Genomic DNA, 12,016 nt, shown 5'->3' with positions numbered 1-12,016 from the left:
GCACCCGGGCAAGACTGAGTTTTTACTTTCTCTTTTTCTGACTGAATTCTGTTGCTACTTTTAGATTTAACTTTAGGTTTGATTCAGAGTTTATCTTGGAATACTATTGGCATTATATTTAAAATTATCAATAATAAAGGAGGGAGCAGAACTTTAAAAAAAATTTTTTTTTTTTCCCCCGAGACGGAGTCTTGCTTTGTCACCAGGCTGGAGTGCAGTGGCACAATCTCAGCTCACTGCAACCTCTGCCTCCCGGGTTCAAGCGATTGTCCTGCCTCAGCCTCCTGAGTAGCTGGGACTACAGGTGCATGCCACCATGCCCAGCTAATTTTTGTATTTTTAGTAGAGATGGGGTTTCACCATGTTGGCCAGGATGGTCTTGATCTCTTGACCTTGTGATTAGCCTGCCTCGGCCTCCCAAAGTGCTGGGTTTACAGGCGTGAGCCACTGTGCCCAGCCTTTTAAATGATTTTTTTAAGATATTAAACTAGGAATGATGGATCAGGAAGCCAAGTTCTTTTTTTTTTTTTTTTTTTTTTTTGAGACGGAGTCTCGCTTTGTCACCCAGGCTGGAGTGCAGTGGCGCAATCTCGGCTCTCTGCAAGCTCCACCTCCCGGGTTCACGCCATTCTCCTGCCTCAGCCTCTCCGAGTAGCTGGGACTACAGGCGCCCGCCACCACGCCCGGCTAATTTTTTTTTGTATTTTTAGTAGAGACGGGGTTTCACCCCAAGTTCTAATTCTGGCACTTCATATAAGATTGTACTTAACAGCAGTAAGTTAGAATTAAAATTCCAAAACAAAACTTTGATTATGATATTGCAGAATAATCTGCTTATTTTATCTTCAAAAGTTACCAACCTCGCTATAGACAGTTAGAGATTAGATTTGGATGCCTGTCAGTTGGAGTTGCAGAACGGGGAATAGAAAATTTGATGGCAGGGAAATGATCTCTTCCCCTAAACTTTGTTTTTCTTTTTCTTTTTTGAGATGGGGTTTCACCCTGTTGCCCAGGCTGGAGTGCAGTGGTGCCATCAAGGCTCACTCTTGCCTTGATCTCCCTGGGCTCAAGTGATCCCACCCCAGTCTTGTGAGTAGCTGGGACCACAGGCATGTGCCCACCATACCCTGCTAATTTTTATTGTATTTTTTGTGCAAATGCGGTTTCACTATATTTCCTAGTCTGGTCTCGAACTTCTAGGCTCGAACTTCTAGGCTTCTATCTCCTGCCTCGGCCAAAGTGCTGGGATTACGGGCCTGAGCCATTGTGTCTGGCCCTCCCCTGACAACTGCCATGTACACTAAACCTCAGAAAGAATGAAATTTTCTTTAATAAAATCTCTCCTTTCTGAGACTTCTTACTTTTAAATACACCAGTAAAGAATTTTAAACATTTTCAAAGTTGTTTTCACAATGAAAGTTAGTCTCTTTTTTCTAGTTTTTAATTGATATATTACAGTTGTGCAAAGTTAGTCTTAAAACACTTCATATATTTCATTTTCTCTCAATGTATTGGCTACTCCCTGAATTCTCTCATTACCTTTATAGCTAGAGTAGGAATAGCAGTGTTTTGGAAGTGCTTTCATTTAAGCTTTCTTTAAGAAAGTTCCAGAACTTTAAAAAATGAGCTTTAGAGAGGCTGACAGCAAGAGTCTGGTAGGTAGGAGCATGCAGAGAGCCTAGGCCACTCACATTGATAGTGGATGGAGGGAGAGAGGCGGTGAGGACTTACAACATCCCTTTCTAGGTGGATAGGGGCGTCTCCAGACAGCTTAGGCCACTTACATTGACAGGGGATGGAGGAAGAGAGGTGATGAGGTCTTACAACACCCCGTCCTAGCCATACAGGCAAATTGGCTTTTTCTCTATTCCCGGCATGAGGGGCATGTCAGCTCCATGTTGCCAGCCTTTGCACTTGGTAGTAACTTTGTTCATCTAACTTCGAGGGCTCATTCTCCTTGACTGTTATCTTCTTGGCTGAAACATTTATCTAGAATCTTTTTTTTTTTTATACTTTAAGCTTTAGGGTACATGTGCACAATGTGCAGGTTTGTTACCTATATATACATGTGCCATGTTGGAGTGCTGCACCCATTAACTCGTCATTTAGCATTAGGTATATCTCCTAATGCTATCCCTCCCCCCTCCCCCCTATCTAGAATCTTGACACCACCACCACTAATGGTTATTTTGACAGAGGTAATTATTTTTAAATGGATTCTTGCTTTTTTTTTTTCCTGGTTATGTGATGGGGTGGGAAGTAGAGCTGAGTTTTCGTAAGTTAGATTGGGGACTGGAGTATGTTATCCATTGTAATACGTTGGTTACATTTTTCTTTTAGCCTGTCAAGTTGGCTGTTGTTTGCAGAGATGGTCAAGTTCATCTTTTTGAACACATATTAAATGGGTAAGTAAGAAATTTTCCAAGTAAGAAATTTGTTTCTTTCTCTGACTTGTTACTTGGTCATACTCCTACCTGGTTATTCTTTGCATCATATTACTATTCAGCTAGATTATTTTGAAAGCATTTTTCTTTATCCACATGACTATATACATTGCCAGTTAAAACTGGGTGTCAAATTTATATATTTGTGATTAGGAGAGTGGCTTTTTATGATGTATCCTTAGTACATGTTGGATAATTCTAATGATATATTTCAGAAGAAAGTGGCTCAGTTGGAGAGATTCACTTGTGAACCTTGATGATGTTTTATTTATCTTTGAGCGTGCTTTACTTCCCCTTGCCAGTGCTGCTGTTTTGATAGACAGAGGGGAGTATTGTTGTTAGGTTGTGTAGCAGTCATAGACCAGGAGTCAGCAAACTGGCTTGCAGGCCACATTCAATGGAGACCATTTGTGGTCTGGAGAACCTGAAATTTTTATTATTTTGCCCTTTTCAGAAAACTTGCCAAACCTTGTCGTTACACTGTAAACATGGTCTGAGACTCAGTTTTGCACACAAATTTTGTTAAGCTTTAAAATGGTTTTAACCTGTTGTTGTCAGTTGGCACCCTTTTTTAAAAATACCAGTATAGGAATTTTTTTAAATATAAACAGATTATGAAAAAAGTGTATGCTCATTTCAAAACACCCAGGATGCCCAAACACTTGATTTTAAAACCTGAGTCTCCCTCCATTGAGTTCTGCTCCTATAGGTAACTATTAACATTTTTGTGTAACTCTTGAAGCTTTTATTTATAGAAGGATGTGTGTACCTGGAATGTATAATTGAGACTTAGAAGAAGTGGGACCCAAAGGTAGCTGGCCACAGTGAGGACTCCCTGGGCAGTGGCAAGCCATTGAAGGATTTCAAGCAGAGGATTCAATGAGCTTTGGCCTGAGTTTTAAGACAGTCGTTCATTGAGAGTAGACTATAGAGAGCGAAAGGCTAAAGCAGAGACCCCAAATCCTGGGTCTAGACATAATTGTGGAGTCAGGATGATAGGAGGAGTAAGTTGGAAAGATAGGGATCATGAGATGCTTACACCTGGGATATTATGCAGGGTGTACACTTGTGGAGAATAAGTGGTAATATGTGTAGGGTGTGAGGAGTTTGTGGCTGAAATACAGTGAGGGGCATGTTCATTTGAGAAAGGAGTTGACAGATCAGAGTGTCTGAAGTGTCCACCAATCTGGACACTGGGTGTGGAAACCACTAAGAAAGGAATTCATTTAGAGTAATGTTAGAAGTAATGACCTCAAGCCACTGAAATCTTTAAGAAATGTGGATAGTGGCAGAGATCATTGAATGACGGCAGGAGGGAGCAGTAGCTGGTATCTGGTGACAACAATTGAAAAGATTTTAGGGATGAAAAAGGGATAGACTGTTGTCTTGAAATGTCAGTGAAGAACAGGGAACTCATTTATATCATGTCCAAGGCCCCTGACACAAATGATATGGGAGAGAAAACAGGTACAAGTTGGGAGTGCTGCAGGGACAAGCCAGGGTAGAGGAAGAATGTGAAGAGAGCCCCTAGAGAAGCCATTGAGGACATAATTTTGCTGCTGGAACTACACTCCAGAGGCTTGCTGAGGCTTTTGGGGGTTGGGAGAAACTGGAGACGGGACTGACTGGAACAGGGCATGGACAGAACCATACAGGACCTGAAGTACAGGGTGGCAAGAGAACGTTTGGCAGCTTGGGGCTTCTTGGCGGGGCCTGAGAAAATGGGACAGAGGGGGAAGTAGGTCTCCAGGCTGATTTTGGTGGTGAGGTTTTGAGCATAGGTAGAGGTAGGTGAGGTCTTGAAAGGAGCACTCATGCTCCAGAGATCCAGGTGACTCTTGATGGCAGTATAGAGGCTAGAGGAGGGTCACATTTCATGACTTGACGTCAGTTCCAGAGAGTTAGTATGAGACGTTTTTTCAAATTCTTTAATCTCATTTCCCCCTCCATTTCTAGGTACTGCAAAAAGCCTTTGACTTCAAACTGCACAATTCAGATAGCAACACCTGGGAAAGGCAAGAAATCAACACCAAAACCCATCCCTATTCTAGCTGCTGGTTTTTGCTCAGACAAAATGTCATTGTTGCTTGTATATGGCAGTTGGTTTCAGCCTACTATTGAGCGAGTGGTACGTAGCTGCTACTCTGGAGTAAAGCAATATAGCATCCCTATGTCCATGGAAGAGAGTGATTTTAAAAATAACAACATTGGTCTTTAGGATAAATAATATATTCTTTTTTAATTAAAGGATTTCTTCATGGAGTGGTTTATTTTAATTTTGAGAGCTCTATATCCAACATAATTTAACACCTGGTCAGTTATTGTTTGAGTTATTTATATCAGCCCTCTCCCTTGGTACTATGTTTTAAAAATCTGGTGTGTATTTTGCACTTCTAGCACATCTCATTTTGGACATTTCAAGTGCTCAGTGCCACATGTTCCTAGTGTCTTACTAGTTGGTCAGTACAGGTATGACTTATGTTGAATTTTGCCTAGTTACGAAGATACAGATCTTAATAATAGGATCTCTTAGTATTAGCACTCATTGGATTTTCTAAGTGGAAATGTAATGGGCAGTGCAATGATTTAATATTGTTTACTACAGACATTTCTGTGAAGACTTGTGAGTTATCGTAAGCATGTACAATAGGTTATTTCTTAAGCTTGCATTTAAAATACTTTTACTTAGTATGATCCTCAGCAAGACTATGAGTGGAATATTACATGCCCACACAAGCATACATGCATATGGTTTAATAAAAAAAAAAAATAAAGGAGAAAAGTGTTAAGCTGTAAACATGGCTCCTTGCCATATGTGAATTCCATCCCTCTCTGGTTGCAGCCATTGTTGACTATTTTTTTGCATCTTTCCCAATATTGATTAATTACATGGGGATATAGAATTATGTATCACTTTAAATCTTTATTGGTTTGCTGCATCTGACTCCCCTGATCCTACTTAATAGCGTGTCAGGAGATACAGATGCATTTTGCTAATCATCAGTGCTACCTTTGACTTGCTTATGGAAAGGACAATAGGAGAGTTAAGAGTAGAACCATTTACTATTTTGAGCACAGACTCTTTCTTAAAAGGATGATGAACTGATATGTTTTCTTTAAAACCTGTTACGTTTAAAAATTCTGTTGACCTTTAAAAAATAAATGTGAAAAATTCAAGCAGTTCATAGCTGAGGGAAGTAAACCTTGGTACCCAATGTCTTCAGAGTTATACCATTTTTCTTAACTGCCATCAGTCTGAGTGGTGATTGTGGTTAACAATTGAGTGTGGAAGCCTTCCATACTTTTTAATATTTTATAAAAATGCACAAGTAGTCATTTATTTTTCATTTTGTTCTTATTCCCAGTTGCTTTGTTTGACACTGTCTTTTTTTTTCTTTCATCTTCCCCTTTAAAAAAAATAACATTTTCAGGCTTTAAACTCCAGAGAACCTCATATGTGTTTAGTAAGAGATATTTCAAACTGCTGGGCCCCCAAAGTAGAAACAGCTATAACAAAGGTGAGTACATTACACATTTGAAGTTTTAAGAAAAAGGATATATCTTTGGGTGAATTTGGGTGAATGGAACTGTTACTTAGTATTATGGTTAAACTGAGTATCTTTTTATTCTTTAATATCTTTATTCTCTTATAAATTTTGTAGGATTATGGTTTTAGATGTCAAGATTGTACTCTTGATTTGTTGAGTGAGTGAGTGAATAGAAGACTAGCAGTTGAAGACCTTGGATGTGGTTCTTCCCTGCCCACCATGCATGATCATGTGGGCCAGGAAGAATGTAGGGATAAATATCAATGTCATATTTATCAATAGATAGTTTTTATCAATCTCAGTACTTAAAGGAGCATTACTTTGCTGAGAGGAATGCTGTATTTCAGGGTGTCATAAAACTGTCATGGGGCTAGAATTTAATACCACAAAAGCATAGGAGCATCATCATGGTGCTCCATTTTGCACCATTTTGGTCTCTACATGTAGGGGACGTGTTTCGTGGTTTAGTGAGAAAGGGAAAGCCAAGACATGCTATGATGACATCCATATGGTTTCGCTGCTGGCTGAGTTTCAGAGATGACACCTTTCTCTTGGCTGTCTGAGCATTTCTGGCAGAGATTGAATTCTGGAGGTAGTTGTAAAATGTGTAACTTCACTTTTTAAATTTTTAAAAATCATTGTGTCCTTATGTAATCTGTAGTTTTTTAAAGCCAGTTGAATTTAGTAGTGGGGGCTTGCATACCAACGTTAGTGACACTAAATATTTAATAAGTTCTGATAACCAACTACTGTCAGGCCAGTCGGATTTTACTCTTATGTGGTATTGTAAGCTTTAAATTCACAGTCTTTCTGATTGTCACTTAAAAAGTTTGTCAACATTCAATTTAAAATATATTTTAAATTGATGTCAAATTAATTATATTGCATTTTTCCAATAGAGGAGTCCTTTAAAAGCTGTTTTCTCATTGAGGATACATAAGGACTAAGGTATGATTTCCTTTTTCACACTTTGGCTATTCCTGTTGAACAGGTGAGGACACCAGTGATGAATTCTGAAGCAAAAGTTCTGGTGCCTGGGATTCCTGGTCATCATGCAGCTATCAAACCCGCTCCTCCACAAACCGAGCAAGTAGAGAGCAAGAGGAAATCAGGGGGAAATGAGGTAATGCAACCACTTTGACCATATATTTGAGTTTGTGATTTAAAATTACTGGGAAATTCTAACAAGTGTGTTGGATAGAGCCAAAGTTAAATCTTTAGAAATTTACTGAGATTTCTCCTGTTATGCTCTCTTTTATCTTCACCATCATAGGTTTCATAATTCTAGATTGTCATCTTTGTTTAACAGAGAAGATGGAACCTTCAGTAACTAAAGAGGGTGCTGTTTTGGCCATTAGTTAGTAGTTAGCTGGGTAACATAAAATGGAGTAAGTCAAGCCAGGACTTGCTGTGATGACTATCGTTGGGTTTCGCATGTTGCTGAGTTCCAGTGATGCCTCTTTTCTCTTGGCTGTCTGAGCAGTCCTGGCTAACTAAGTGCCAGTTGGTCTCTAAAAGTGATAGTCATTATAACTGTGTAAGTGTTTATGATTTTCATTTTTTTCTCAGTTCCCAAAATCCTTTGTGGTTACTGTACATGTCTGTGCAGAGTTGTTTTTTATCTTCCATTCACATTCTTCCCTCTTACATAAGGAATCTGGAATTTTAACTGTTTCATTCTTACAGAAATACTATGTTTCTTTAGCTGATTTTACTTTAATTTGTATTCTTTTTTTTTCTTTGTCCAATTTTTGAAGGATAATTTAGCTGATTTTAAATGTGTTTATTGGGTGGTGGGCTGGGGATAACATAGCTTCATAAAACATGCTCATAACATGTTCATAAAAATTATTCCTCCGTTACATGATAGCTGACTTTAAAAATAAAGTGCCAACTTTCTTTGGCCTGGTTTCAACTTTTTAATTTCCCCATGTCCTTTTTAATCTTTTTTTGTGTTAGGATAAACCAAGCACATCTGTTTGCTATGTTAGTCATAGAACAAATTTCTTTTTGATAACCAAGAGGCTGACAGAACATGTTAGACTTGATTTAATCAGGAATCAGTTCTATACAATTGAGGGTGTTTGTTGTTGTTGTTTTTGTTCGTTTGTTTTTTTGGAGATAGGGTCTCATTCTGTCACCCAGACTGGGGTGCAGTGGTTTGATCTCGGCTCACTGCAACCTCCACCTCCTGGGCTCAAGTGATCCTCCCACCTCAGCCTCTCGAGTAGCTGGGACCATAGATGCATGCCACTATGCCCGGCTAATTTTTTTGTAGAGACAGGGTTTTGCCATGTTGCCCAGGCTGGTCTCGAACACCTAGGCTCAAGTGATCTGCCTGCCTCAGCCTCCCAGAGTGCTGGGATTACAGGTGAGAGCCACCACACCCAGACCACAGTTGAGTTTTTGTATAGCAAATTGCATCATGTTTATTTACACATAAATGTGAAGTATTTATCAAGGAAGGACAGTTGGTTATAGTGTAGCATATTCTAGTTAATAAATCATTTGGCGCTCACTGTTAAAAATAGGAAGACTTTTTTTACAAATTGTTTTGGGAACATAACATTTCTTTATGCCCTTTTAATAATATTTTGTTTCCTCCTGCAGATCTGAGAGTGACACCAAGGGATAGTTATAGTGGGGCAAGCTTCTGTGAGAATAGGTCTTACGTCTTGTGTTTTAGAATCAGATGCCAGGTCCTTGCCTTTTCTGAATCTTCATTTAGAAGGATTTTTATGAATGAACGTTTTCAAACCTTGTGCTTCTTGGGCAGTTGTTATTTTCACTAGAATCTGGAAGCTTGGATTGCAGATGTTTGTCTCCAACATCGGCATTATGGTAATGAGGTTCTCTTGGAATAAGAATGAGCATATTAGTGTTTTCCAGGGTTGAGGTGTAAATCCTATTTTATTTTATTTTATTTTATTTTTTGTCTCCAAACTACTTTAAGTCTTGTAACACATTAACAATCCTTTCTGTTCTGTAGGTTAGCATTGAAGAACGTCTGGGAGCAATGGATATAGACACTCACAAAAAAGGAAAGGAAGACCTCCAGACGAATAGCTTTCCAGTTCTTCTTACCCAGGGCTTAGAAAGTAACGATTTTGAAATGCTAAATGTAAGTATATAGCAATTTTTAACTAAATTAACATGGTTAATATTTCTTAGAAAATGATTGACATAGCACATTCACAGCTGTGAGCCATCATGTTACAGAGCCATTTGGAATGTAATGTTTTATGAGTTTAGTCAGACATGTATCACTTGGTGGCATTATACAGACAGTCACCAACCTATACGGGATTGCATTGAGTTATTTTGAACCTGGAATGCATTTTCTCATAGAAATACTGTTCTGAATTATTAGGTTATTAGGCTTTAGTTCATAAAAGCCTTTATAAACATAGTGTAGCTGAATGATAATACTCAGCATTCTAGATCACAATTTATATTTTTTTCTGTAGGAAAATGCGTTCCTGAGTTTTTACTCTGGATTCCAGAAACTTATTTCCCCCTGGCCGTGAGAGGGGGCAGTGAGGTGGAACCTTGGCAATGGGTAGGAGGTTTGGGGGAAAATTCACGAGGGTTGGGGGTTATGTTGTAAAATATGTAGAGGTAAAAGTACTAGAAACTTTGTATAAAGGGAGGCATTTATGATTTCTGTGTAAGTTGGTGACTGCTTGTATGAAGTTACTCGGTTTGATTCTCTTGAATTCTACAGATTGACAGCATTCTATCTAGAACATTTAAGTGAAAAACAGTTCGATTCAAGTACTGCCTGATCAGATTAAAGCAGTTTACATTTGCTAATGCATTTATTTGTAATGACTCATAGCAGTGTTGTGATTTCAGTGAGTGTCAATGTGACTTTAATCCATAACCTATGAATAGTGTGTCTCATTTTATTTGATCCATTTTTTTAGGGTACATTGATCCTAAAATTACTTTTAAAATAGTTTGTGAATGTGTGTATTGTGGAGGTAGATTTTAGTTTACCATGGCTTGGAAACCTGGGTGAAGATTTGGTGAAAAATCTGTAGAAAACAATTAACAGTGTTTTTGAAATGGAATATAACTTAACTGCCCTCATTGCCTACTAATTATGGTTTGAAACCTTCCTCAGTAGGTACAAATGAATCAAGTACAGATTTTTTCTTTTTCTTAATTAAGAAACAGTTCAAAACATTTAGAATAGTACAGTGGACCATCACAAACTCATTACCTAGTTTAAAAAATTATCAATACTAGCCAATCAACTGTTGATTTGTTGATAGTCTCACTTGTCTCCCCAAGTTATGGTGAAGCAAATCTCAGATGATCACATATAATTTTATCCATAAATGTGCCCCATTCAACTTAAAACATCCTTTAAAGAAATAACCATAATCCATTGTTGTACCTCAAAAAAGTAATTCTTTAAAAATTATCAAATATCGTTAGTGTTTATGTTTCCCTGATTGTCTCAAACTTTTTTTTATTTCTGCTTTTTTTTTTTTTTTTTTTTTGAGACAGAGTCTTGCTTTGTAGCTCAGGCTGGAGTGCAGTGGCGCAATCTCGGCTCACTATCTCTGCCTCCCAGGTCCTGGTTCAAACAATTCTCCTGCCTCAGCCTCCCGAGTTGCTGGGATTACAGGCGCGTGCCAACATGCCCAGCTAAGTTTTGTATTTTTAGTAGAGACGGGGTTTCACCATGTTGGCCAGGCTGGTCTTGAACTCCTGAGCTTGTGATCCACCTGCCTTGGCCTCCCAAGGTCCTGGGATTACAGGCATGAGCCACTGTGCCGGCCTATTTTTGCTTTCTTTAAAACAAGATTCCAACAGAGTCTACACTGTATTTAGTTGGTATGCCCCTTCTGTCTGTTGCAATTTAGTTTTTTGGAGAAGTTAGGTTATTTGCTCAGTAGAGAGTTCCATGTTCAAGATTTTGCATACTGCATCACTGTGGTATCATTTAACATATTGCTCTGTTTATCTTGTTCTTTATATAGGTTAGATCTAGAAGCTTGAAGATCTAGATCTAGATCTGGTTAGATCTATAAGCTAGAAGAGATTCAGTTTAAAATCTTTTTTTTTGCGAGAACATTTCAAAGATGTTAATATGTAACTTTCATCAAGTGTCATAGGTTGTTGAAAGGGAAAATAAAATGCTGTTTATGAAAACACTTCTTAAATTGTGTAGGTTACTTAGAAATAATAGAGAAGTGGTTGAATGATGAAAAATTGTGTGCTTGAAAAGTTAGTAAAGAGCATAAAATACACATGCCCTTCCCCCCGCCTTTTTTTTTTTTTTTAAATGAGACAGGGTCTCACTTTGTCACCCAGGCTGGAAGGGCAATGTTGCAATTGTAGCTCACTACATGAACTCCTAGGCTCAAGTGATCCTCCCACCTCAGCCTCCTGAGTATCACCATAGCCAGCTAATTTTTAAAATATTTTTGGTAGGGACAGGGTCTGCTGTGTTGCTCAGATTGGTTTCAAAGTCTTGTTCTCAAGTAATCCTCCTGCCTCAGCCTCACAAAGTGCTGGCATAGAATAACCCTTTCAGAAAATTTTTATTCTATTGATTGATTGATTGTCGCCCAGGCTGGAGTGCAGTGGCACGGTCTCAGCTCACTGCAACCTCTGCCTCCCAGGTTCAAGCGATTCTCCTGCCTCAGCCTCCTAAGTAGCTGAGATTATGGGTGTGCACCACCACATAATATTGTATTTTTAGTAGAGACAGGGCCTCACTGAGTTTGCCAGGATGGTCTCAGACTCCTGATCTCCGGTCACCTGCCCCTCTTGGCCTCCCAGAATGCTGGGATTATAGGCGTGAGCCACCACTCTCAGCCAAATAAACCCTTTTTTAAAAAAGAAAAGAATGGATGTTCTTATAATGTATTACCTAGGAGATTATGCATTTATATATTCTGTACTCTAAAAAGAAAGAGGTTAGTAACATTTTTCCTTCTAAAAACGTTTTCCCCCGTCCCAAAAGCTGCCTTATGAGGACACATGGTTATGAGGATATTAAAAATAGGA

General features: G+C 38.7%; 1 protein-coding gene and 2 non-coding genes across 3 annotated transcripts in view; all 3 read left to right on the top strand.

Moving 5' to 3' along the window:
- Positions 1 to 12,016, top strand: part of WDR43 (WD repeat domain 43) — a 54,479-nt gene that overhangs the window by 26,838 nt on the left and 15,625 nt on the right. Inside the window, exons 7-11 of the mRNA XM_003262679.3 lie at positions 2,341 to 2,405; positions 4,401 to 4,572; positions 5,876 to 5,962; positions 6,984 to 7,115; positions 8,982 to 9,113. Of these exons, the coding sequence (XP_003262727.1) occupies positions 2,341 to 2,405; positions 4,401 to 4,572; positions 5,876 to 5,962; positions 6,984 to 7,115; positions 8,982 to 9,113 (588 nt within the window). The remainder of the gene's footprint in view (positions 1 to 2,340; positions 2,406 to 4,400; positions 4,573 to 5,875; positions 5,963 to 6,983; positions 7,116 to 8,981; positions 9,114 to 12,016) is intronic.
- On the top strand, positions 6,482 to 6,559 carry LOC115831625. The gene has a single exon (XR_004027149.1). It is a non-coding gene; the product is annotated as a small nucleolar RNA SNORD53/SNORD92 (small nucleolar RNA).
- LOC115831626 lies at positions 7,398 to 7,475 on the top strand. The gene has a single exon (XR_004027150.1). It is a non-coding gene; the product is annotated as a small nucleolar RNA SNORD53/SNORD92 (small nucleolar RNA).

The sequence above is a fragment of the Nomascus leucogenys genome, chromosome 19, assembly GCF_006542625.1.
Source record: "Nomascus leucogenys isolate Asia chromosome 19, Asia_NLE_v1, whole genome shotgun sequence".
NCBI classification, from domain to species: Eukaryota; Metazoa; Chordata; class Mammalia; order Primates; family Hylobatidae; genus Nomascus; species Nomascus leucogenys.
Note: the sequence above shows the minus strand (reverse complement) of the source record. Positions and strands in the feature narration are given on the sequence as shown.